At 39.2% G+C, this 23,204-nt stretch overlaps 1 protein-coding gene across 6 annotated transcripts in view; it reads left to right on the plus strand.

The window, feature by feature from the left end:
- Positions 1–23,204, plus strand: part of PTCD2 (pentatricopeptide repeat domain 2) — a 65,502-nt gene that overhangs the window by 6,181 nt on the left and 36,117 nt on the right. For 4 of the 6 annotated variants that reach the window (XR_007155031.1, XM_047872652.1, XM_047872639.1 and 1 more), the window contains 5 exons: positions 2,753–2,870; positions 5,994–6,072; positions 6,497–6,588; positions 8,816–8,929; positions 12,436–12,510. Coding sequence is in view for 5 of the 6 variants with exons in the window: in XM_047872652.1 (XP_047728608.1) it covers positions 2,753–2,870; positions 5,994–6,072; positions 6,497–6,588; positions 8,816–8,929; positions 12,436–12,510 (478 nt within the window). In the remaining variant the exon portion in view is untranslated. The remainder of the gene's footprint in view (positions 1–2,752; positions 2,871–5,993; positions 6,073–6,496; positions 6,589–8,815; positions 8,930–12,435; positions 12,511–23,204) is intronic. The other 2 variants (XM_047872659.1, XM_047872631.1) reach the window with 1 other exon arrangement.

Raw genomic sequence — 23,204 nt, forward strand, 5'->3', positions numbered from 1 at the left:
GATGCCTGAGTCCGCGTGACCCATCTCTCCTTGGAGTGTCTCATCGTTCATGAGTCTAGCCTGGGCTGCACTAGCACCCTGCACAAGTGGAAGCTGCAGGCCTTGTAAAGCTGCCTGGAACTGGCACAGCTTCACTTCTGTCGCATTGTCTTGGTCAAGGCAAGTTACCTGGCACACCCACACTCAGCAGGGAGGAGCAACAGTTCCACCTCCGGATGGATCAACCACTGTTGATATTTGATATATTTTGTCACTGTTTTTTTTTTAAGCTTTTTTTCACTGTTTATTTTTGAGCGGGGAGGCAGGCAGAGCATAAGTCGGGGAGGGGCAGAGAGAAAGAGAGACAGAATCTGAAGTAGGCTCCAGGCTCTGAGCTGTCAGCAGAGAGCCTGATGCAGAGCTCGAATCCACAAACCACAAGATCATGACCTGAGTCAAGGCTGGATACTTAGCTGACTGAGCCACCAGGCATCCCCATTTTCTCACTAATTTTTTACGTGCAAAGATTGTCTGGTTTTGATAGGGTTTATTTATACTTTCCTAATAATTACTGTATATATAATGATAGCATTTTCTACTTAGTATTACAGCATAATTTTTTTGTTAATATACCTTAGGAGTTATATTTTAATGACTTTATAATATTCCATTGTATGTCAGGTACCCCTCTTGTTGAATGTCTGATTTTTGATATTTTCATCAGTATGAATAATGCCGTGATGAGCAACTCTATGCATAAAACATACTCTTTCTGTTTTGGAGATGATCAGAGAATATGAACATTTTAAAATTTGTTGATACAAATGCCAGATTATTTTCCAAAAGAGTTATGCTAATTTACATTTGCATGGTATTAGGAATCCTAATACTATCTCAGTTTCACAAAGATGAATCATATTAGACCCTCTGGCTTGTTTTATTGTCAGTTTTTACTACCCAAATCTAAATCATTGCTAATAACTCTGCCCAGTTGCTGTCTCTTCCCTCTACTGGTGGACAGCTGGAAAAGTGGGAAAATGGGCAGGTCCATGGCCTAACCAACCTGTTCTCTGTCTTGCTGACACAGGCACCCCACTACTGGGGAGGAAGAGTAATGAGCTAGAACATAAGCTCTTTTATTGTGTCAAAAGTGAGGAGCAACTTAATCCCCCCCATAGTCTTGACCACATGCTGGTGTGTGGTTTATTAGGGGTATTTTAGATTCTCTGATTTGAACATTTCTTGTCAAGAAGAGGTAATACTTTATCTTTGTGAATTTCTAGCGCTTTTATTAGTGTAAATGTTCTCTAAATTGGGAAAACTTTTGTTTTTGCATTTTATTTTTAATCTGGCACAAATTTTTCATGACACTATTTTTGGAATGTATTGATTTTTAAAGATCTTTTCCACAGCATGCCTTATATTTTATAAGAGCTGACACAAATGGCAGATTTTCTGTGTGCTAGTAGGCATGTCATCTTAATTAATCGTTACAAAAACTTTGAGTTGAACTTTTATCTCCATTTACAGATGAAGAAACTGAGGCATGGAGTGGTTAACTTATTTGCTCCTGGTTATACAGTTAGTAAGTAAAAGAACTGGGATTTGAACTGTTAGCTTGGAATCAGAATCTAAAAATCCTTAGTCACATACTATATTGCCTTTAAATAACCCAATTCTTTTCCCCCCAGTATTATTGAGGTATGATTGACAACTAAAACTCAGGTATATTTAAGGTGTACAACTGATATAATTTAATTCATAACTTGTAATGAAGCACTGAATATATTTTATAATTTCTATAATTTGACTACGAAGTGTATCTTTGAAAGTACATATCATCATTCTATTTGGCATTATGTATGTTTGGGATACACTATCCATGATGTTACTGTGACTGTCCTCCGTGATTTCGGCAGAAGGCTAAAAAGCGTTCTGGTTTTAAAGTCAGAGCTATTCCCTGTGGTATGTGTGATTTATTCACATAATGAGTCTTAGTAAAATCTGGTTTACAAGTAATCTTGCGATACTTATTTTGTCACCAGATTGTCTTCTTGGTGTCTAAAACAGAAAGAGTTGGTTATTGAAAGTAAATTTATGCTAGCAATTTTTAGTTCTGCATCCTAACTGGTGGACTGACTGCTTGTAGAAACCTCAAGGCACGTATAAGATGTCACTGTCTGAAATTAGCGTTTTGCTAAAACTAAACTTCAAAACAGCATTTAATTTGTTTAGCTAGGTGATGGTAGATCACATATGCCTTTTCCTGAGCAGAGGAAAACAGCGATGGGTCTAAATTGTAAAGTACATCTGTAGGTTGTCTGTCATCCTCTATGGAGAAGTCACATTTGAGGAGGACAGAGCATCACTTCACTCCTTTGATTCGTTCCTCTCTAGATGGGGCCCATACAAAGACACAGTGCCATTCTCTCCAGTTTGCTGTGCAAGAGCCCTGTTGTTCCCTGACCTTTGCTAGCACTCATCCTAGCAGTTTGTTGATATATTGAGAAGATAATTACAATGTACGTTTTTCCATTCTTTGATTTCATGTGGTTATGTGGGCCTCTCACAAACCCTTTCTATTTAAATGTCTGGCATACTTCACTCCAGAATTCCTCTGATTGTCCTCGTTTCTGCACTTTTCTCCCTCCGGACTGTGAGAGTACCTCGTTCTTTATTGTGTCCCCAGCATCTAGCAGAGTACATGCCACAGTTGGTCTGTCTTTTTCCCTGCATCTCACTATTTGACTCACTGAATCATTTTCATTACCAGGTACCATACAGAGAACAGAAATGTCACTTTGGGAGAGTATAAATTTGGACCACTTTTCATGAGGTTGTGCTACGAGTTGGATCTTGAGGAATCTGCATTGGAACTCATCAAAGACCAGGTTATTGTCTCCCGATTACTGTCCCTGTCAGTGTGATTTCCTTGTGCTGAGCCTTGGGTGTTTTTAGTGATGTTAGGGAAGGCATCTCTCTTACATTATTCCTGGCTTAGATTTTTCAGATCAAGGTTCCTAAGCTGAAGGAATGAGCTCTTACCTGTATTTTAAGGTTTCCTTGGAGTCCATTGCTATGAAGAGGCCTTGCTCTTTTCAGACAGAGGTGTAGGACAGGTGTGGAAGAGATGTATGGACAAATTATAAGGGGTCTACCTTCCTTGGTTGTGACCTGAGACTAACCTCTCAGAGAAGCTTTTAGCGGGGGATTGTTTAAGACAGGCAGCCATTTGAAGATTGCCTTTCCTGTTACCCACCTGTGATTCTCCTTTCTTTTTATATTATTTACTTCTTGTTGATGCCACCTTGTATAGTGCTTTTCTGGTTTTCAGAATACCTTCACATCTTCTGATTTTCTTTTCTTAAAGACAAAAATAATGATAATTATTTCTGTAATTATTTATTGAACATACACTGTGTCTTCAGCACTGTGCTTAAGCACTATACCTGCTTGATTTATTTTGCACAGACCGTGGTGAGGTGGATACTGTCATTCTATCCATTTTACTGATGAGGAAACTGGCACTTAGACACATGGTAAATTCATACATGGTCAGAAACATTTATTTTGGGGCCAGGGCTGGCCACCTGGGACCCTTTTGTATTTTTAGGAACCCTCTACTAAATCGTGTTTCTGTCTTGTACTCTTCGTATAAAGTGTTCTTTCTTTTTTTTTTTTTTTTTTTTGTTTAATGTTTGTTTATTTTTTGGGAGAGAGAGAGATAGAGCACGAGCGGGGGAGGGACAGAAAGAGAGGGAGACACAGAATCCGAAGCAGGCTCCAGGCTCCAAGCTGTCAGCACAGAGCCCGATGCGGGGTTCAAACTCACAAGCTGTGAGATCATGACCTGAGCCTAAGTCAGATACTTAACTGACTGAGCCACCCATGCACCCCTAAAGTGTTCTTTCCATGGTAGAGCTGTGAACTCTTGACTTTCCCCTCTTTTAAGGACACCCATTGTTTAGAAAGAGGATCATACTGTATTAGTAACCAGAGAAAAGGGGGTTTTACAACGAGGATTGGTTTGAACCTATATTTTTCCTAAAAGAAAAATATACATATGTATATTTTAGTATATATCTATTAAAAACCTGCAAGGATCTACATGAAATCCCTACTGCTTATCTTTAGGGGGTAGAATTACAGGAAATTCTTACTTTTTACTTTATATGTTTTTGTATTGTTTGGCTTCAGTAATCATGTGTTGTAATTAAAGGAAAATGAAAATTTCACTGTAATGACAGCCATGAGTCTAATGATTAAAAAGCAAAAAGAAAATGCAACTTCAGTTGTTTTTTTGTTTTTTTTGTTTTAAACTTAGACCCATGCATGAAATAATCATATATAACCAAGTTGCCTGGAGTAGCAGATTAAACTGAATTTGAGTCCAGTGACATTAAAGCCTAATCCTGTTTCCACTCTTATTGTGTCCCCACCCTGAACCCTGTAGTGCTGCCTGTATCATAGCCACTGTCTGCATGTATCTATGGAGTCCTTGGACTGTGGCTAGTTGAAATTACATGGGCTGTAAGGGTAGAATGCATGATGGATTTCACATGCTTGATATAAAAAAGAAAAAGTGCTAAATTTTTTTTATTGGTTACATGTTAAAATTATATTTTGCTTTTAGTGGCTTAGGTAACATCATTAAAACTGACTTCCTGTATTTCTACTTTTTTTAATGAAGCTACTTGAAAATGTAGAACCACATATATGGCTCACACTGTGGACAGGGCTGCTCTGGGCCTTCCCATCATACTCAGAGGAGAACTCAGACCCCTGATCATGACTTAGAGGTCCCTTGTAGTGTCTCATCACCTGCCATCCCCCTTGCTCACTCCACTCTTGGGCTTTCTTATTCTAAGAACTGCCACACCCATGGTCTCAGACTAGAATGGTCTACACCCTCGTCATCAAGGCTCTCCTTTACTCCATTGAGGTCTCCTCAGAAAGTCTTCCCTGATGACCTTCTACCATCTACTCTATCCCTTTTTCCCCTTCATTGCTCTTCATAGCCCTTATTGATAACTTGAAATTACATTTTTACTTCTTCACTGGTTTTACTCGTTCATCGTCTCCCATGCCAGAATTTAAGCTCTACTAGATTATAAGCCCCACTAGAGTTAGGGCAGGGTTATGTGTCTTGTTTATTATTTCGTTATTTTCAGCCCCTAGAACAGGGTCTGCATAGTGGGCTTTCAAAATAAGAACAAACTAGAGCAAGGAGGCATTTAATGGCATATTTGAATAGCATGTGTTGCATTATCGTGATATTAAAAATGTTGAGGAAAAAATGTTGAGAACCACTCTTCTAGTGAATTATTTCAAAAAGTGAGTATTATTCATTTGCCAAAAGAGCATCACAGCTTTGTAAGACTCTTCTTGCTTAGTCCTCATGCATACTTATACCTGCCTTTTCATATTTTTTTGACATTTATTCATTTTTGAGAGAGAGAGAAAAAGACAGAACATGAGCAGGGGAGGGGCAGAGAGAGGGAGACACAGAATCCAAAGCAGGCTCCAGGCTCTGAGCTGTCAGCACAGAGCCCGATGCAGGGCTTGAACCAGTGAGATCATAACCTGAGCCAAAGTCCGAACGCTTAACCAATTGAGCCACCCAGGTGCCCCTGGCCTTTTCATATTAATATGCTGCCACCCACATTGCAGGACCCCCTTACCAAAGTTAATTGACTTGTTTCTTTTTTTGTAAGCACTGGAGAGCCATGTATAATGAAGATGTCCTTCACTGTATTTCTGAACCCCAGAGAGCTCTTGCCATACTGCTAGCCTCGTTTGTATGCCCAGCCAAAGACATGACAGTCGAAAGAGTGGGCAGCATTTGAATTTTTTTGAAAAATAAATCTGGTATATCAGAGATTTATTATAGAATTCAGGGGACCAAATGAATGAAGTATATGCAAAAATAAGTCCTGGATAGAGAAGATAGACTTATAAAAATATATCCTCAATAGTTAAAAACGTTTAACCAAACTGTGTTTGTTTTTTATTAGCATTTACGAGGTTTCTTCTCAGACACCACGTCTTTCAATATTTTGATGGATATGTTATTTATTAAAGGCAAATATACAAGTGAGTATTAGAATTTGTTGAAAAATTCTGTCTTTGGTAATATAGCAGTTAGGAAAAACAATGGACCATGTAAAAATGATCCTTATATTCTTCATGAATGACTGAACTATGGAGACTTCATTCTTCTAAGTTTGAAAACAACATTATTGCATCTCATGTCATACCTTAAACTAAACACCCTGATTTTACTTATGCTGAAAGTATAATTAAGTTTAAAATATTAGTTCTTACTGTATCGTTTGATAATTTCTTTGAAATTTAGTTAATTGATAAATGACTTTGACAGATAGCTTTGACTTGCTTCTGGAATATACTTTTCAGTAGATGGTGCTGAACAGATTAGAATGTTGGGAATCAATAGTAGACGACTCTGAACTCACCTGAATGCATTTAACACTGTCCGCCCACTTCTCATTTTTGGTAGGTGCGCTGGAAGTGCTGATAGAGATGAAAAACCAAGATGTGAAATTCAACAAAGAAACCTATGTCCTTGCTTTTGCAATTTGCTACAAACTGGTAAAACTGTCTTCTCTAACTTTTAGAGCACTGTGGGTAGTGTTTGAGAGAGGATTTTTTTTTTTCTACAAAGAATAATTTAGTTTCTCTGAAGTCTTTTTTTCCATCTGGTGCAGATATTTCAATTTTAAATGTGTTCATTTTTAGAAAACTCAAGTTAGCCACGTCAGTTTTATCACGGAGAAGGCAATTTTATCATCTCTCACTCTTCTTTGGCAATTCTGTGGATAGGGAGAACAAGAAACAGTGTGCTGATGGGGTTCAAGGTCTGCGAAGGATCCCCTTGCTATCAGTCTCATGCTGAACTCGTTGAGACAAGACCTCTCTCTAGTTCTCTCCCATGGAAATCTGACCATCCTTCTTTGGTGAACTCAAGGGCTACTTTAATTTCATCTGAATATTTTCTGTGATTCAGAGTTGGATGTAATATCCTTTCATTGTGCTCTATTTATATCACTTATGTGACATTTATCACTGCTTGATGTTATTCTAAGTAGATGTATGTTTCATCCTCCCCACTGGAGGTTAAGTTTGAGGCATTTTTTGTACCAGCACCTAACAGTGCCTGGTGTACAGTTGATCTTTAATAAGTGTATGTGACACTGAGATAAACTTCAAGACAGAAAATGTGACTTAGAAGTCCATATGTCATTACTATATCAAGATTGTTTTTTACATACAGAAACTATTTCTTCTTTACTGAGTGAATGAATCAGTGAATACATGACAGCTGATATAGTGCAGTGACCAAGGTTGTATGCTTTACTATAGACATTTGTGTTATTTAAACTTTGGAAACTTAACAAAACCTTTTTATGGGGAAAAAGAAGGAACACCAGGTAAGGTGGAAGAGCATGGTCCATGAAAACGTTTCCCTAAAAAGGGTAGCAATAATTTTCCAAAATAAGAGAGGCAGTAAGTAGGGTGATAGTGGAAAGAAAAATCTTCTGGGAAATTGAGAAACTTACAGTCTCAACTTTAGCATTCACTGGCTTTGAAGTGGTCATGTAATTCATTTGTGAAATGAAAGGGTTGATTTCAAGAGCCCCAAGCTTTTACTATAAAAGGCCAGATAGTAAACGCTTTAGGCTTTAGAGGCTATGTACAGTCTCTACCACATATGGTCTTTGTCACATATTCTCTTTGTTTTTGTTTTTACAAACCTTAAAAATTTTGAAAACCATTTTTAGCCATAAGCTTGACTTGGCCAAGGGTCTTATAGTTTGCTCCTTGCTGGATTATTAGGTGATCCTTTACAATCATATCATTTTCTTATTTTATGAAACAGAATGCCAAACACACAACACCTGAGCATCAGTTTATTCAGCTCTGTGTTACTGAGCTTTCTGACCTTTTTAGAGATGCCTTCCTGAGTGTGTGCTAAAGTGGAGAGAATTTAATTCTGCTCCTTAGGAAGGCCGGAGGACTTTTCACCCCTGTACTGTGTCTGAAAATAACTTGTTTCACTCATTGAAGATGAGAGTTGAAAAATTGAAACAGTCAGCCATTATAGATTCCCAGCCAGTTCTGGAAACTGTCCTCGCTCATCGAATTCAGGTTTTACTTTGGGTTTTGAGTTGTGGATCACGTCATGACAGAAATACATAGATATAAAGCTAATGCTGTTCTCACAAACCTAATCCACCTACAGCATATACAAAGGAAGACAATTCAGTTTTACTGCTGCTGTCTGCTGGTTTGTGTGTCATTTAGTTCTTGGATTTTTTTTTAAGGTTTGTCTTTTCATGGGATTCTATCATGATTTCCATTCATATAAGTGTTCACGTTTTTAAGTATTTGACTTATATGGATATTTCAGATTGGAAATCCCCTCAGAAAAACTTTTTAGTGTTGCTGGGCTTTACTCTGTTATTTCACAGAGTAACAGACTGAGTTTTTACAGTTGTAACGTTGTGGTACTTGTGTCTAGAAACCAGTCTGCCCATATACAAAGAGACTTGTACACTCGGTGGTAAAAAGGCCCCAATTCAGAAAATTGACCAAAAGCTTTACAAATGAAGTTAATTTAGATTTGAACTGCTAATATATAGATAACTTGGTCTTTTTGCAAGTAGCCTGTATATGGGGCTTAATCTGTTAAATGGGTTGAAATAGGCTCTGGGAAATTCTTTTAGAAGGAAATCTGAAATACTGAGCACTATCAATCATTTTGTTAAACTTGAAGGTACATGACATTTATTTACTGAGCAATCCTGTCTCCTGCCAGAATAGCCCTGAATCTTTGAAAATCTGTACTACATTAAGAGAAGAAGCCCTAATCAAAGGAGAAGTCCTCTCCAGGAGAGCATCCTGTTTTGCTGTGGCACTAGCTCTGAATCAGGTAATAAGGCTTCAGGGTGTACATAAGTGAATTGGGAGTGGGAAGACTTGACTACTTGCATTTGTTCTTTTATTTATTTTTTTCCTTCTGACTGTATCCTAAAGAAAAAGTTCCCATAAGAGACCAATGCCTTTGGTGCCATGGCAACCTACATCTACACCTGTGCCTCCAAAGGATGTTTTTGTTTACAGTTGAGGACCTAACATCCATTGCTGTTTAGAAGGGGCTGGCCAAGATTTCTGTAGAGACTCAAGTGAGGGAAGCTCTACTCTGAGAGAAATTTGTCAAGTAATTCAAATGAAAATTTTAAATGATTGTTTTCCCATGTAACGTTTCAGAACACTTTAACTTAATGCTCTCCAAAGTGGAATTTACTTGAGGTGAATGAGGAATCCTGGGTCAGTTTGCTGTTTAAGTGGAGTCATCGTATATTTCTTAGTTAGACCCAAATACTCTATTTGGAAGAGGTTTTAGTGATCTTTTAGCCTCTCCGTGTCTCAGGACAAATGAAGGCAACTGAGGTCAGAGAGAGGAGAGGACTTTCCTGCCATCGCATAGCAGTGAAGGACAAATAGAGCTGGAACCCTGGAATAATCTCATGGTTCATGAGTTTGAGCCCTGCATCGGGCTCTCTGCTGTCAGCCTGTCAGCACAGACCCCAGTTCAGATCCTCTGTCCCTCTATCTCTGCCCCTGCCCCGCTTGTACTCTCCCAAAAATAAATAAGTATTTTTTTTTAAGTTAAAAAGTTATGCCATTTGGTGCTTAGATACATAGTTATGCTCTATCATTGACATATATATCATTGTGAGTCTGTCACTGTCGCATTACAAAGTGCCTCTTTTGGTTTTGTTTAGAATGCTTCTTTTTGGGATTTTACCTTGTCTAATGTTAATATCTCTCCCACCCCATCCCAGTTTTTTTTTTAATTTTTTTTTTAAAGTTTTTATTTTTGAGAGACAGAGTGTAAACATGGACAGGCAAAGAGAGAGGGAGACACAGAATCCAAAGCAGGCCCCAGACTCTGAGCTGTCAGCACAGAGGCCGATGTGGGGCTCAAACTCATGAACCATGAGATCATGACATGAGCTGAAGTTGGATGCTTAACCAAGCGTAATTGAGCCACCCAGGTGCCCCCCCCCACCCCTGCAACCCCAGTTTTTTTTGCCTCTTTGGTTTAATTAGGTTTGCATTCGCCTCCCACACCTTTTCCTATCCTTTTATTTGCCATCTTTTCTGAATTGTTTTGTGTGTATCTCTTGTACACTGCATAGATTTGAACATTGTCTTACGATATGCTGCTAGTCTTTTAATGTGCTCCATCTAGACAGACGTGGCGTATTTAATCTTAGGTTTCAGTTATGTTTTGTTTTTATTCTTGTTTTCAACTTTTAAAATTGCTTCTAGCATGTGGTGGTTTTCTTTTTTTTTTTTTTGGTTTGTATTTTTGCATTAGTGGTTACTTTAAAACCATAACTTGATTTAATCTTCTTAGTATTCTAATGAATTTGACAGTACCTATTAGTTCCCTACTGTGAGTAATGCTGAAATTAGTGTATTTCCTCTTTTTTCTCGTTTTCCTCCTCTATACCACCCAATTTTGGTTGATATGTTACTTTTCATAGTACTCATTTTTCTCTTAAGTATGCTTATTTGTCAGCTTTAAATGCCGTTTTTCTGACCACACATAATAAAGACAAGGCAACTAAGCATACTTTCTCTTATATATAGTGTTTCTCCCGTTGTCTTCATTATCCAACTACATAACACTTTGTGCTTCATTCTGCAACCATATTCCCCACATTTGTTTTAGTCCTGTATGTATTTAAATATGTATTCTTACGTATACTTGAACATATTCATATATTTTAAAATATTCATTTACTATTGGTTTTCCAGTCATCCCTTTGTTGATTGAAAGGCAGCTCTTCTTTTTCCTCATGGTGTCTTTATATAGATCATGTGCTGGTTCATTTTTGAGTACTCATTGATAGATAAGTTTCTTACACCAGCCATTTACAGAAAATCCAGGTTAGGGAGAAAGCAGAGCCATGTTGTCATGCTCTAGACTAGTAGGACTTTTTTTTATGTTTAAGTTTTGTCTACAAAAATGCCTAGGCCTTATTTCTCCTTGGCTACTGGGAATAGGCATGGAGGCGGTTTTCAGTGAAGAATCTCATTCTCTGCCCCTGTCGTAGTGACAGACTCTTTCCTGTGAGTATGGCTTATCTGTGTAAGTTTTTGGTGAGCCTCACTTTTGCCACAAAAAGGATCCAGAGGACTTCTCCTTAGTAGTCCTAAATTCCATTGCCATTGTTGTAAGCAGGAATTCAGATTTTGTACTTCAGATCGTGGCCCTCACCTTTGAGAACTACTTTGTGGGCTCCTAAGATAGGCAGCAATGTTCTCTGCTCACTGCTTTATCTAGAACTCACCCTGTTGCCTGTCTCCCATGTTGTTGGCAGTACTTCCATCTCTTGTGAGCTTTAAGGTTTCTGCTCTTCTAATTATGTCAGGCGTGGAGTTCGCATTTCTGCTTCTCAATCGTGATTTCTTTTTTTCTTCAAAACTTGTCCAGTGGGAGAAGGAGAAATGCCAACTTTATGCCCCCATCTTAAAAACTAGAACTCAGAGGCACCTAGGTGGCTCAGTGGGTTAAGTGTCTGACTCTTGATTTCAGCTCAGGTCATGATCTCACAGTTCGTGGGTTTGAACCTCTGTCACTGCAGAGCCACTTGGGATTCTCTCTCTGCCTCTCCCTTGCTCATGCGCTGTCTCTCTCTCTCAAAATAAATAAATAAGCATTTTAAAAAAACGAACTCAGTTTATTAAAATGTTCGGTAATTTTCTAGATTTGGAGTGCATAGGTCACAGGATGAAAGACACCATAAGGAGTATAGTCGATAGCCTTGTAATAGCGTTGTATGGTGACAGATGACAGCTACACTTGTGGAGAGCACAATTTATTGTATAGACTTGTTGAGTCACTATGTTGTACACCTAAAACTAATGTAACACTGTGTGTTGATTATACTTCAATAAAAATAAAGTATTTTGGAAACTATTTTTAAAATTTAGTAATATGCAAATGTAGGAAATATTTTGTAGAAAGTTCATTGTTTTTCCTGCAAACATTTATTTATTTATTTATTTATTTATTTATTTATTTATTTATTTATTTAGAGAGTGTGTGAGCACATGAGTGGGGGAGGGGCAGAGAGAGGAATCCCAAGCAGGCTCTGCACTGTCAGCACAGAGCCCATCTCGGGGTTTGGATTCATGAACCATGAGATCATGACCTGAACAAGAGTCAGGTGCTTAACCAACTGAGCCATCCATGCACCCCAGAAAGGTCATTTTTGATTACCAAAAAAACTTTTTCTTTGTGGACTTCAAAACCCTTGGGGTACCATGAATAGGAATATTCTGCTGTCTTTAAAAAGTCTTTATGACAGCAGAGTAATGTTCATATGATTTGAAAGTATAACTTGGTTTTCTTTCTTCTAGAACCAGGTGGCGAAAGCTATATCAATTTTTTCTCAAATCATGAAGCCAGAAAGCATTATCTGCACTAATTTAAATGTAAGTGACTTCTTTGTTTAAAGTGAGGCTTGAAAGGTAGTAAGATGATGTCTAGATTTTTTAAATCTGTGTATAAGGAATTTTGATCTCCTAAGATCTTGATTCAATTCAGTGATTTATTGAGCTCTGTGTTAAAGTTACATTATAGCCCCTCTAACAGGAGTCAACCGGCTGTGCTTCCAGGAGTTTATAAACGGGTGAGAAATGTAGATATGCTCAGATACAAGATGTAGCTAAATGCTGCAGGTATAACACATGACTACAGAAAGCTGTGGATACAGAGAGGAAGGAGATAGACTCTTAACTTTGTCTTGACTGAGACTTGAGAATAATCTTTGTGCTAATTGCATCCTGTTTATGGTACCTAACCCAGGGAGTTAGTATACCTATGGTGCATAAAATAGTGCTTGACATGGTAAGAACTCAACAAATGTTAGTTGTTTTCATTCTTGTGTTGCCAGCCTGCCATGGCCCATCTGTCCCAGTGAGCAATGAGTCATCTACGCCTTACTGGTGCAATTAAAAAGACAACGAGACTCTTGTCATTAAAGACCTCATACACCCCATTCAGCTAACCCCTGCTGAGGCCCTGCTTGTATGCTGAGTATACTTGTGTTATGGGGAGTTGAAAAGAAAGCCCGTAACTTTCAAGGACTTAGTCTCCTGAAACATCACGAGGTCAAGATGAGGAAAACATTGTCAAAAGAACAGAAATGTGTTAATGCCAGTGTGGTATGAACTAGGACAAAGGGTCACAGCCAGGGCAGGTGTTACAGCCTGGAGAGTGAAGTGCTGGCCAGTGGGAGCAAACTGAGCAGGTCTCAGTGAAGAGAGAATTGTTGAGCAGTGTCTGAAGGAGAACAGGATCATGGGATTGAAGGGATGAGGGTTAAAGGGCATTCTTTGTTAGGAGATTAGTTTTGCTGAGGGTTCCCATTAAAAGAATATAAACTTTTTAAAATGTTTTTTATTTATTTACTTATTTTGAGGGGGGTGTGGTGCAGAGAGAGCAGGGAGAGACAGAGGGAATCCCACGCAGGCTCTGCACTGTCAGCACAAAGTCCATCCACGAATCATGAGATCATGACCTTAGCCGAAATCAAGAGTTGGATGCTAAACTGACTGAGCCACCCAGGCACCCCTGCAAACTTTTAATTGTAATCACTTCTTACTAGTCTTAAGTCCTTAGGCAACTTATTTAACCTCTATGGTCTCCATTTTCTTTTATCTGAAACAGCAATAGTAATAGAGATATTACCATCCTGTCATTGTGAAAATTGAAAGAATAATGCATATAAAGTAGATAACACAGTACCTGGCATGTAGTCAGTGTTCATTGAATGCTTGCTAATACCAGAAGCATTTGTTTGAAATGAAGTGTGTTACATAAAGAGGAATATTTATATTTAACAAATCCTAGAACCCAATGAGTAGGAATTAGGCATAACTCCAAGGTTCCATGGTTTTCTGTTCTTCCATAGTGATTATCCTCAAATGTCACCCCCAGACCAGGGCCCAGATGACTTTCAAGAAAGGACTAGGGGTGCTTGGGTGGCTCAGTGGGTTAGCGTCCAATTTTGGCTCAGGTCGGAATCTCATGGTTCGTAAGTTCAAGCCCCTCGTTGGACTCTCTGCTGACAGCTCAGAGCCTGGAGCCTGCTACAGATTCTGTGTCTCCCTGTCTCTGTCCCTCTCCCACTTGTTTTGTCTCTCTCTCTTAAAAATAAACATAAGAAAAAAAAGAGAGAGAGAAGGACTAGATGAGCCTTTCTGGTAAAGTTTGGAGAATAAGGTTGCCAAAAAAATCTGAGATAAGAATACCTTATTTTTGACCTCACATTGACTTTTCAAAGTCCTTTCGTGTGAGGGAAAGATGACCAGGGAACGAGAAAGATGGATACAGTGATAATAGAGAAACTGAAAAAAAGCATGGTTTTGGGAGGGAAGAGACTAAATACTAGGAAAATATCCAAAAAAAGATCTTGTAGTTTTTAAAGGGCAGGAACCTAGATGGGGGTGAATATCATAGCTGTTAGTTAAGAGCTCACCTATATAAGACCAGCGGTGGGTCTGATATGAACTGACAAATGCCACAAAAAAGTGAAGAGGACCAAGAAGTGAGTTGTTGTTTTTTGTTTTTTTTTTTTTCCTTTACCCTTACATCTTATTTTAATTTACTTCAAATATTAAAACATATTATACTTAAAGGCAAGAAAAATATAAATTTATAATTTACAACTTGGTATTCATTTTGTACAATTTTTTTGTTTTAATCCAAAGTTTTAGATCATACACTTCTTGGCCATCTCTTTCTGGAACGAAGAGCTCTTCCTTATTTATAAACTTTAATATCCTCTTTGTCTTTTTTTTTTTTTTTTTTTTCTTAAATAATTTTAATAGTTTTTACAAAAATTAACAATTCAGATGATTTTTATATCCAAGTAGCTAACAATATTCTCAGTTGACAAAACACATACTTTTTTAAAGGCAAGCTGTCTTATTTATTTGGGATAAACCAATAAACAGAAAATAAAACCATAATATTTGAGACTGTTGGGGAACAAGAATTCCTATCCCTCTCAATGGTCCTTCTAGTTAGACAAGGAATCAAATTGACATGGGACAGATTAGCAAGAAAAAATCAAATTTAATAGTGTACGTATAGGGAATCCACAGACATGGAAATTCTGAAGATAAGCAAAATGAAGCATATACGTATATGTTTTCCTGAACTAGGGGTTAAGACTTTAGAGGAAAGGAGTACAATCAGGGCAATAAGAAGAAGATGCTTGGTAATTAGATATTTACCCAACCATACAGACGGGTACTCAGATAAAATTTATGTTTGCCAATAACTCTTATTCTGGGAAAAACTCCCAATTTAGATTCTTCTATGTAGTTAAAGGAGGGGCAAAAGTTTCTCTTGAACCCCTATGGTCTTGATTGCCTTCAGCTCAGAATAATCTTTATTTTTTTTTTTTTTTTATGAAATTTATTGACAAATTGGTTTCCATACAACACCCAGTGATCATCCCAAAAGGTGCCCTCCTCAATACCCATCACCCACCCTCTCCTCCCTCCCACCCCCCATCAACCCTCAGTTTGTTCTCAGTTTTTAACAGTCTCTTATGCTTTGGCTCTCTCCCATTCTAACCTCTTTTTTTTTTTTTTTTCCTTCCCCTCCCCCATGGGTTCCTGTGAAGTTTCTCAGGATCCACATAAGAGTGAAACCATATGGTATCTGTCTTTCTCTGTATGGCTTATTTCACTTAGCATCACACTCTCCAGTTCCATCCACGTTGCTACAAAAGGCCATATTTCATTTTTTCTCATTGCCACGTAATATTCCATTGTGTATATAAACCACAATTTCTTTATCCATTCATCAGTTGATGGACATTTAGGCTCTTTCCATAATTTGGCTATTGTTGAGAGTGCTGCTGTGAACATTGGGGTACAAGTGGCCCTATGCATCAGTGCTCCTGTATCCCTTGGATAAATTCCTAGCAGTGCTATTGCTGGGTCATAGGGTAGGTCTATTTTTAATTTTTTGAGGAACCTCCACACTGCTTTCCAGAGCGGCTGCACCAATTTGCATTCCCACCAACAGTGCAAGAGGGTTCCCGTTTCTCCACATCCTCTCCAGCATCTATAGTCTCCTGATTTGTTCATTTTGGCCACTCTGACTGGCGTGAGGTGATACCTGAGTGTGGTTTTGATTTGTATTTCCCTGATAAGGAGCGACGCTGAACATCTTTTCATGTGCCTGTTGGCCATCTGGATGTCTTCTTTAGAGAAGTGTCTATTCATGTTTTCTGCCCATTTCTTCACTGGGTTATTTGTTTTTCGGGTGTGGAGTTTGGTGAGCTCTTTATAGATTTTGGATACTAGCCCTTTGTCCGATATGTCATTTGCGAATATCTTTTCCCATTCCGTTGGTTGCCTTTGAGTTTTGTTGGTTGTTTCCTTTGCTGTGCAGAAGCTTTTTATCTTCATAAGGTCCCAGTAATTCACTTTTGCTTTTAATTCCCTTGCCTTTGGGGACGTGTCGAGTAAGAGATTGCTACGGCTGAGGTCAGAGAGGTCTTTTCCTGCTTTCTCCTCTAAGGTTTTGATGGTTTCCTGTCTCACATTTAGGTCCTTTATCCATTTTGAGTTTATTTTTGTGAATGGTGTGAGAAAGTGGTCTAGTTTCAACCTTCTGCATGTTGCTGTCCAGTTCTCCCAGCACCATTTGTTAAAGAGGCTGTCTTTTTTCCCATTGGATGTTCTTTCCTGCTTTGTCAAAGATGAGTTGGCCATACGTTTGTGGGTCTAGTTCTGGGGTTTCTATTCTATTCCATTGGTCTATGTGTCTGTTTTTGTGCCAATACCATGCTGTCTTGATGATGACAGCTTTGTAGTAGAGGCTAAAGTCTGGGATTGTGATGCCTCCTGCTTTGGTCTTCTTCAAAATTCCTTTGGCTATTCGGGGCCTTTTGTGGTTCCATATGAATTTTAGGATTGCTTGTTCTAGTTTCGAGAAGAATGCTGGTGCAATTTTGATTGGGATTGCATTGAATGTGTAGATAGCTTTGGGTAGTATTGACATTTTGACAATATTTATTTTTCCAATCCATGAGCAGGGAATGTCTTTCCATTTCTTTAAATCTTCTTCAATTTCCTTCATAAGCTTTCTATAGTTTTCAGCATACAGATCCTTTACATCTTTGGTTAGATTTATTCCTAGGTATTTCATGCTTCTTGGTGCAATTGTGAATGGGATCAGTTTCTTTATTTGTCTTTCTGTTGCTTCATTGTTAGTGTATAAGAATGCAACTGATTTCTGTACATTGATTTTGTATCCTGCAACTTTGCTGAATTCCTGTATCAGTTCTAGCAGACTTTTGGTGGAGTCTATCGGATTTTCCATGTATAATATCATGTCATCTGCAAAAAGCGAAAGCTTGACTTCATCTTTGCCAATTTTGATGCCTTTGATTTCCTTTTGTTGTCTGATTGCTGATGCTAGAACTTCCAGCACTATGTTAAACAGCAGCGGTGAGAGTGGGCATCCTTGTCGTGTTCCTGATCTCAGGGAAAAAGCTCTCAGTTTTTCCCCGTTGAGGATGATGTTAGCTGTGGGCTTTTTCATAAATGGCTTTTATGATCCTTAAGTATGTTCCTTCTATCCCAACTTTCTCAAGGGTTTTTATTAAGAAAGGGTGCTGGATTTTGTCGAAGGCCTTTTCTGCATCGATTGACAGGATCATATGGTTCTTCTCTCTTTTTTTGTTAATGTGATGTATCACGTTGATTGATTTGCGAATGTTGAACCAGCCCTGCATCCCAGGAATGAAACCCACTTGATCATGGTGAATAATTCTTTTTATATGCCGTTGAATTCGATTTGCTAGTATCTTATTGAGAATTTTTGCATCCATATTCATCAGGGATATTGGCCTGTAGTTCTCTTTTTTTACTGGGTCTCTGTCTGGTTTGGGAATCAAAGTAATACTGGCTTCATAGAATGAGTCTGGAAGTTTTCCTTCCCTTTCTATTTCTTGGAATAGCTTGAGAAGGATAGGTATTGTCTCTGCTTTAAACGTCTGGTAGAACTCCCCTGGGAAGCCATCTGGTCCTGGACTCTTATTTGTTGGGAGATTTTTGATAACCGATTCAATTTCTTCGCTGGTTATGGGTCTGTTCAAGCTTTCTATTTCCTCCTGATTGAGTTTTGGAAGAGTGTGGGTGTTCAGGAATTTGTCCACTTCTTCCAGGTTGTCCAATTTGTTGGCATATAAGTTTTCATAGTATTCCCTGATAATTGTTTGTATCTCTGAGGGATTGGTTGTAATCATTCCATTTTCATTCATGATTTTATCTATTTGGGTCATCTCCCTTTTCTTTTTGAGAAGCCTGGCTAGAGGTTTGTCAATTTTGTTTATTTTTTCAAAAAACCAACTCTTGGTTTCGTTGATCTGCTCTACAGTTTTTTTAGTTTCTATATTGTTTATTTCTGCTCTGATCTTTATTATTTCTCTTCTTCTGCTGGGCTTAGGCTGCCTTTGCTGTTCTGCTTCTAGTTCCTTTAGGTGTGCTGTTAGATTTTGTATTTGGGATTTTTCTTGTTTCTTGAGATAGGCCTGGATGGCAATGTATTTTCCTCTCAGGACTGCCTTTGCTGCGTCCCAAAGCGTTTGGATTGTTGTATTTTCATTTTCGTTTGTTTCCATATATTTTTTAATTTCTTCTCTAATTGCCTGGTTGACCCACTCATTCGTTAGTAGGGTGTTCTTTAACCTCCATGCTTTTGGAGGTTTTCCAGACTTTTTTCTGTGGTTGATTTCAAGCTTCATAGCATTGTGGTCTGAAAGTAAGCATGGTATAATTTCAATTCTTGTAAACTTATGAAGGGCTGTTTTGTGACCCAGTATATGATCTATCTTGGAGAATGTTCCATGTGCACTCGAGAAGAAAGTATATTCTGTTGCTTTGGGATGCAGAGTTCTAAATAGATCTGTCAAGTCCATCTGATCCAATGTCTCATTCAGGGCCCTTGTTTCTTTATTGACCGTGTGTCTAGATGATCTATCCATTTCTGTAAGTGGTGTATTAAAGTCCCCTGCAATTACCACATTCTTATCAATAAGGTTGCTTATGTTTATGAGTAATTATTTTATATATTTGGGGGCTCCGGTATTCGGCGCATAGACATTTATAATTGTTAGCTCTTCCTGATGGATAGACCCTGTAACTATTATATAATGTCCTTCTTCATCTCTTGTTACAGCCTTTAATTTAAAGTCTAGTTTGTCTGATATAAGTATGGCTACTCCAGCTTTCTTTTGGCTTCCAGTCGCATGATAAATAGTTCTCCATCCCCTCACTCTCAATCTAAAGGTGTCCTCAGGTCTAAAATGAGTCTCTTGTAGACAGCAAATAGATGGGTCTTGTTTTTTTATCCATTCTGATACCCTATGTCTTTTGGTTGGCGCATTTAATCCATTTACATTCAGTGTTATTATAGAAAGATACGGGTTTGGAGTCATTGTGATGTCTGTATGTTTTATGCTTATAGTGATGTCTCTGGGACTTTGTCTCACAGGGTCCCCCTTAGGATCTCTTGTAGGGCTGGTTTAGTGGTGACAAATTCCTTCAGTTTTTGTTTGTTTGGGAAGACCTTTATCTCTCCTTCTATTCTAAATGACAGACTTGCTGGATAAAGGATTCTTGGCTGCATATTTTTTCTGTCTAGCACCCTGAAAATCTCGTGCCAATTCTTTCTGGCCTGCCAAGTTTCAAAAGAGAGATCAGTCACGAGTCTTATAGGTCTCCCTTTATATGTGAGGGCACGTTTGCCCCTTGCTGCTTTCAGAATTTTCTCTTTATCCTTGTATTTTGCCAGTTTCACTATGATATGTCGTGCAGAAGATCGATTCAAGTTACGTCTGAAGGGAGTTCTCTGTGCCTCTTGGATTTCAATGCCTTTTTCCTTCCCCAGTTCAGGGAAGTTCTCAGCTATTATTTCTTCAAGTACCCCTTCAGCACCTTTCCCTCTCTCTTCCTCCTCTGGGATACCAATTATGCGTATATTATTTCTTTTTAGTGTATCACTTAGTTCTCTAATTTTCCCCTCATACTCCTGGATTTTTTTATCTCTCTTTTTCTCAGCTTCCTCTTTTTCCATAACTTTATCTTCTAGTTCACCTATTCTCTCCTCTGCCTCTTCAAGCCGAGCTGTGGTGGTTTCCATTTTGTTATGCATTTCGTTTAAAGCGTTTTTCAGCTCCTCGTGACTGTTCCTTAGTCCCTTGATCTCTGTAGCAAGAGATTCTCTGCTGTCCTGTATACTGTTTTCAAGCCCAGCGATTAATTTTATGACTATTCTAAATTCACTTTCTGTTATGTTATTTAAGTCCTTTTTGATCAGCTCATTAGCTGTTGTTATTTCCTGGAGATTCTTCTGAGGGGAATTCTTCCGCTTGGTCATTTTGGATAGTCCCTGGCGTGGTGAGGACCTGCAGGTCACTTCCCCTGTGCTGTGGTGTATAACTGGAGTTGGTGGGCGGGGCTGCAGTCAGACCTGATGTCTGCCCCCAGCCCACTGCTGGGGCCACAGTCAGACTGGTGTGTGCCTTCTCTTCCCCTCTCCTAGGGGCGGGATTCACTGTGGGGTGGTGTGGCTCGTCTGGGCTACTTGCACCCTGCCAGGCTTGTGATGCTGGGGATCTGGCGTATTAGCTGGGGTGGGTGGGCAAGGTGCTCGGGGGCAGGAGGGGCAGGCTTAGATCGCTTCTTCTTAGGTGATCCACTTCAGGAGGGGCCCTGTGGCAGTGGGAGGGAGTCAGATCCGCTGCCGGAGGTTTGGCTCCGCAGAAGCGCAGAGTTGGGTGTTTGCGCCGAGCGAGCAAGTTCCCTGGCAGGAACTGGTTCTCTTTGGGATTTCGGCTGGGGGATGGGCGGGGGAGATGGCGCTGGCGAGCGCCTTTGTTCCCCACCAAACTGAGCTCTGTTGTCAAGAAGTGAGTTTAATAAGACCGCAGCGATGAGGCAGAGGAATCCCCAGAAGGCAGGGAAGAAATATCACCAGTGTATAGAAATCTAAGAGGACTGATAACCCTGCCCGTCACAGCCTGCTACAGACAGCCCCTGTCCCAAGACTGGGTGCCTACACAGAAACTGCAGGTCAGAGCAGATGGGTCAGCCTGAAAAGCTCAAAGGCATGAGATCTGGGAGGTCAAGGTGGCAAAGGTCCAGAGTCCAGAAGTTCAGGTCATTTGAGCCAATGGTATCAGTAAGCCAAACGGGAGGAAGCCTACTCTTCCAGCAGGTGCTGTGTGTGTTGTGCCTTCTCTGCTGGCTACTGGGTTTTGATGACTCTAGGTATCCAAGTACATAATTGCTTCTGAGAGAGGGAATGGCCTGCAGATGAACTCCTTTCAGGATTGGACAGAAGTAGAATTGCTAGGATTCCAAGTGGTTCATAGTATCAGGTAGGAAAGAGGAGTGTTCTGTGGATCATTGGTAGCTTTTCCTAGAGTTGAAATGAGCTTGGGAGAATCAGTAAGGATTGGTGGTGAGAAATTGAAGAGATACAGATCAGCACGGTTTTCATTTAATTGAGCTAAGGTACCACGCTAGGTACTTAATACTCATTGGTTCATTTTATACAATGTAGGAACAATATTTCCCCATATCACACATGTGGAAAATGGAGATTCAAAGGGTAAATAAATTACCCAAGTTCTTGAAGCTAATTATGTACAGAGTCAGGCTGTAACACAAACACATCTGTTTGATTACAAAGCTTAGGGTTTCCCCACCACTCCAGACCTGCAGAGATAAGGGTTGTGTCTTTTTATTCAGGATTGGGACTAGCTGATCCTCCTGAATGATGAAAAGGAATAGGATTGGATGTCAAAAAGCCAAGTTGCTGGTAGTGCACATGCTCCATGTTCTTGTGTTGAGAGGCTTCATCTCTTGCACTCCTTGGCTGTCACATTTATTATGAGAATCTAGTGATAATTGTTTTTGTCATCTGAGAAAGTGCTTTGGTGGAAATAAAACATAGCATGAGAGTGAAGCTGTCCACTCACAGTAGGAGGAGAAATCCAGAGCCCAGAGCATGGTGGGGAGTGCGCCCACCAGCCAGGACAGCAGGACTAGCTTCTTTTCTCTGAGAGCTGGGAAGGAAGGGCAGCTGATAAACTTGGTGGAATGGGTATGTTTTGGGCAAACACTGTATAAGGAACCTTGAACTCACCTTGAATATGAATTGCCCCTCCATGAACTGGGTCACAGAAATATACATTGTTCAGACACTTAAAGACCATTTTATTGTTTATTGTTTAAAAGTGCTCACTCAGGAACTTCTTCCAAATGTCCAACCAAGTTTCTTATATTTCAGGGTAAACCTGTTTTGGCTTCCTTAGGGATATTGAAAAAAGATGGTTGCCATTCTCAGGTTTAATAATCCTTCAGATTCAGATATCTGTTATTAGAGCAGGCTTTTAAAAACTGATTTAATGGGCCCTAGCTTCTCTAAGGCTGAGTCATCTACTTGGAATCCCTAAGGGCAATTTGTTAATTATTAAGAAATGGAAACCTGACAAATAGGCTGCGGTAGAAAGTCCAGTCAGTATTAGCAGAAATAAATGAAGTTTTTTTTTTTTTCTGATCTACTTTAGAAATTAATGTCTTCTACTAAAATACTTTCCTGCTGCCAGTTGGAATTTGAACTTACCTAATTTTTCCCCCTCAACTTAATTTTCTTTTCATCAAAACTGCTGTTGCTGCCAATATGACCCAGAGGGCCTGATTTTCCATTTTCCCAGCTAATACTTGCTACATACTGAATTGATTTCTCAGATGATCTCATGGAGGCGCATGCATGTTGGCTCTGCTGTCTGAATTCAAACTCATCAATTTCAAAAGAACTGTAGCCCCCTCTTTAGCAATGTTAATCAATATCAAAAGATTAATCTCCACTTCTAAATAATGTTTGAAAGAGCTGAGACCAACATGGGATAGCTTTCCACTGATGCTATTTGAATTCCAATCGTGTCTCTAGAAATAAGGCATGTCTCCAAGTGGATACCCATTTTGGAATTCAATTACCTTGCAGGGGAATTGACAGTTGGTTAGTTTTGCTACTTTTACCATTATTTGTTAACACAGAAAAAAAATTTTTTTTTAATATTTATTTATTTTTG

Source organism: Prionailurus viverrinus, chromosome A1, assembly GCF_022837055.1.
Source record: "Prionailurus viverrinus isolate Anna chromosome A1, UM_Priviv_1.0, whole genome shotgun sequence".
Taxonomy (NCBI): domain Eukaryota; kingdom Metazoa; phylum Chordata; class Mammalia; order Carnivora; family Felidae; genus Prionailurus; species Prionailurus viverrinus.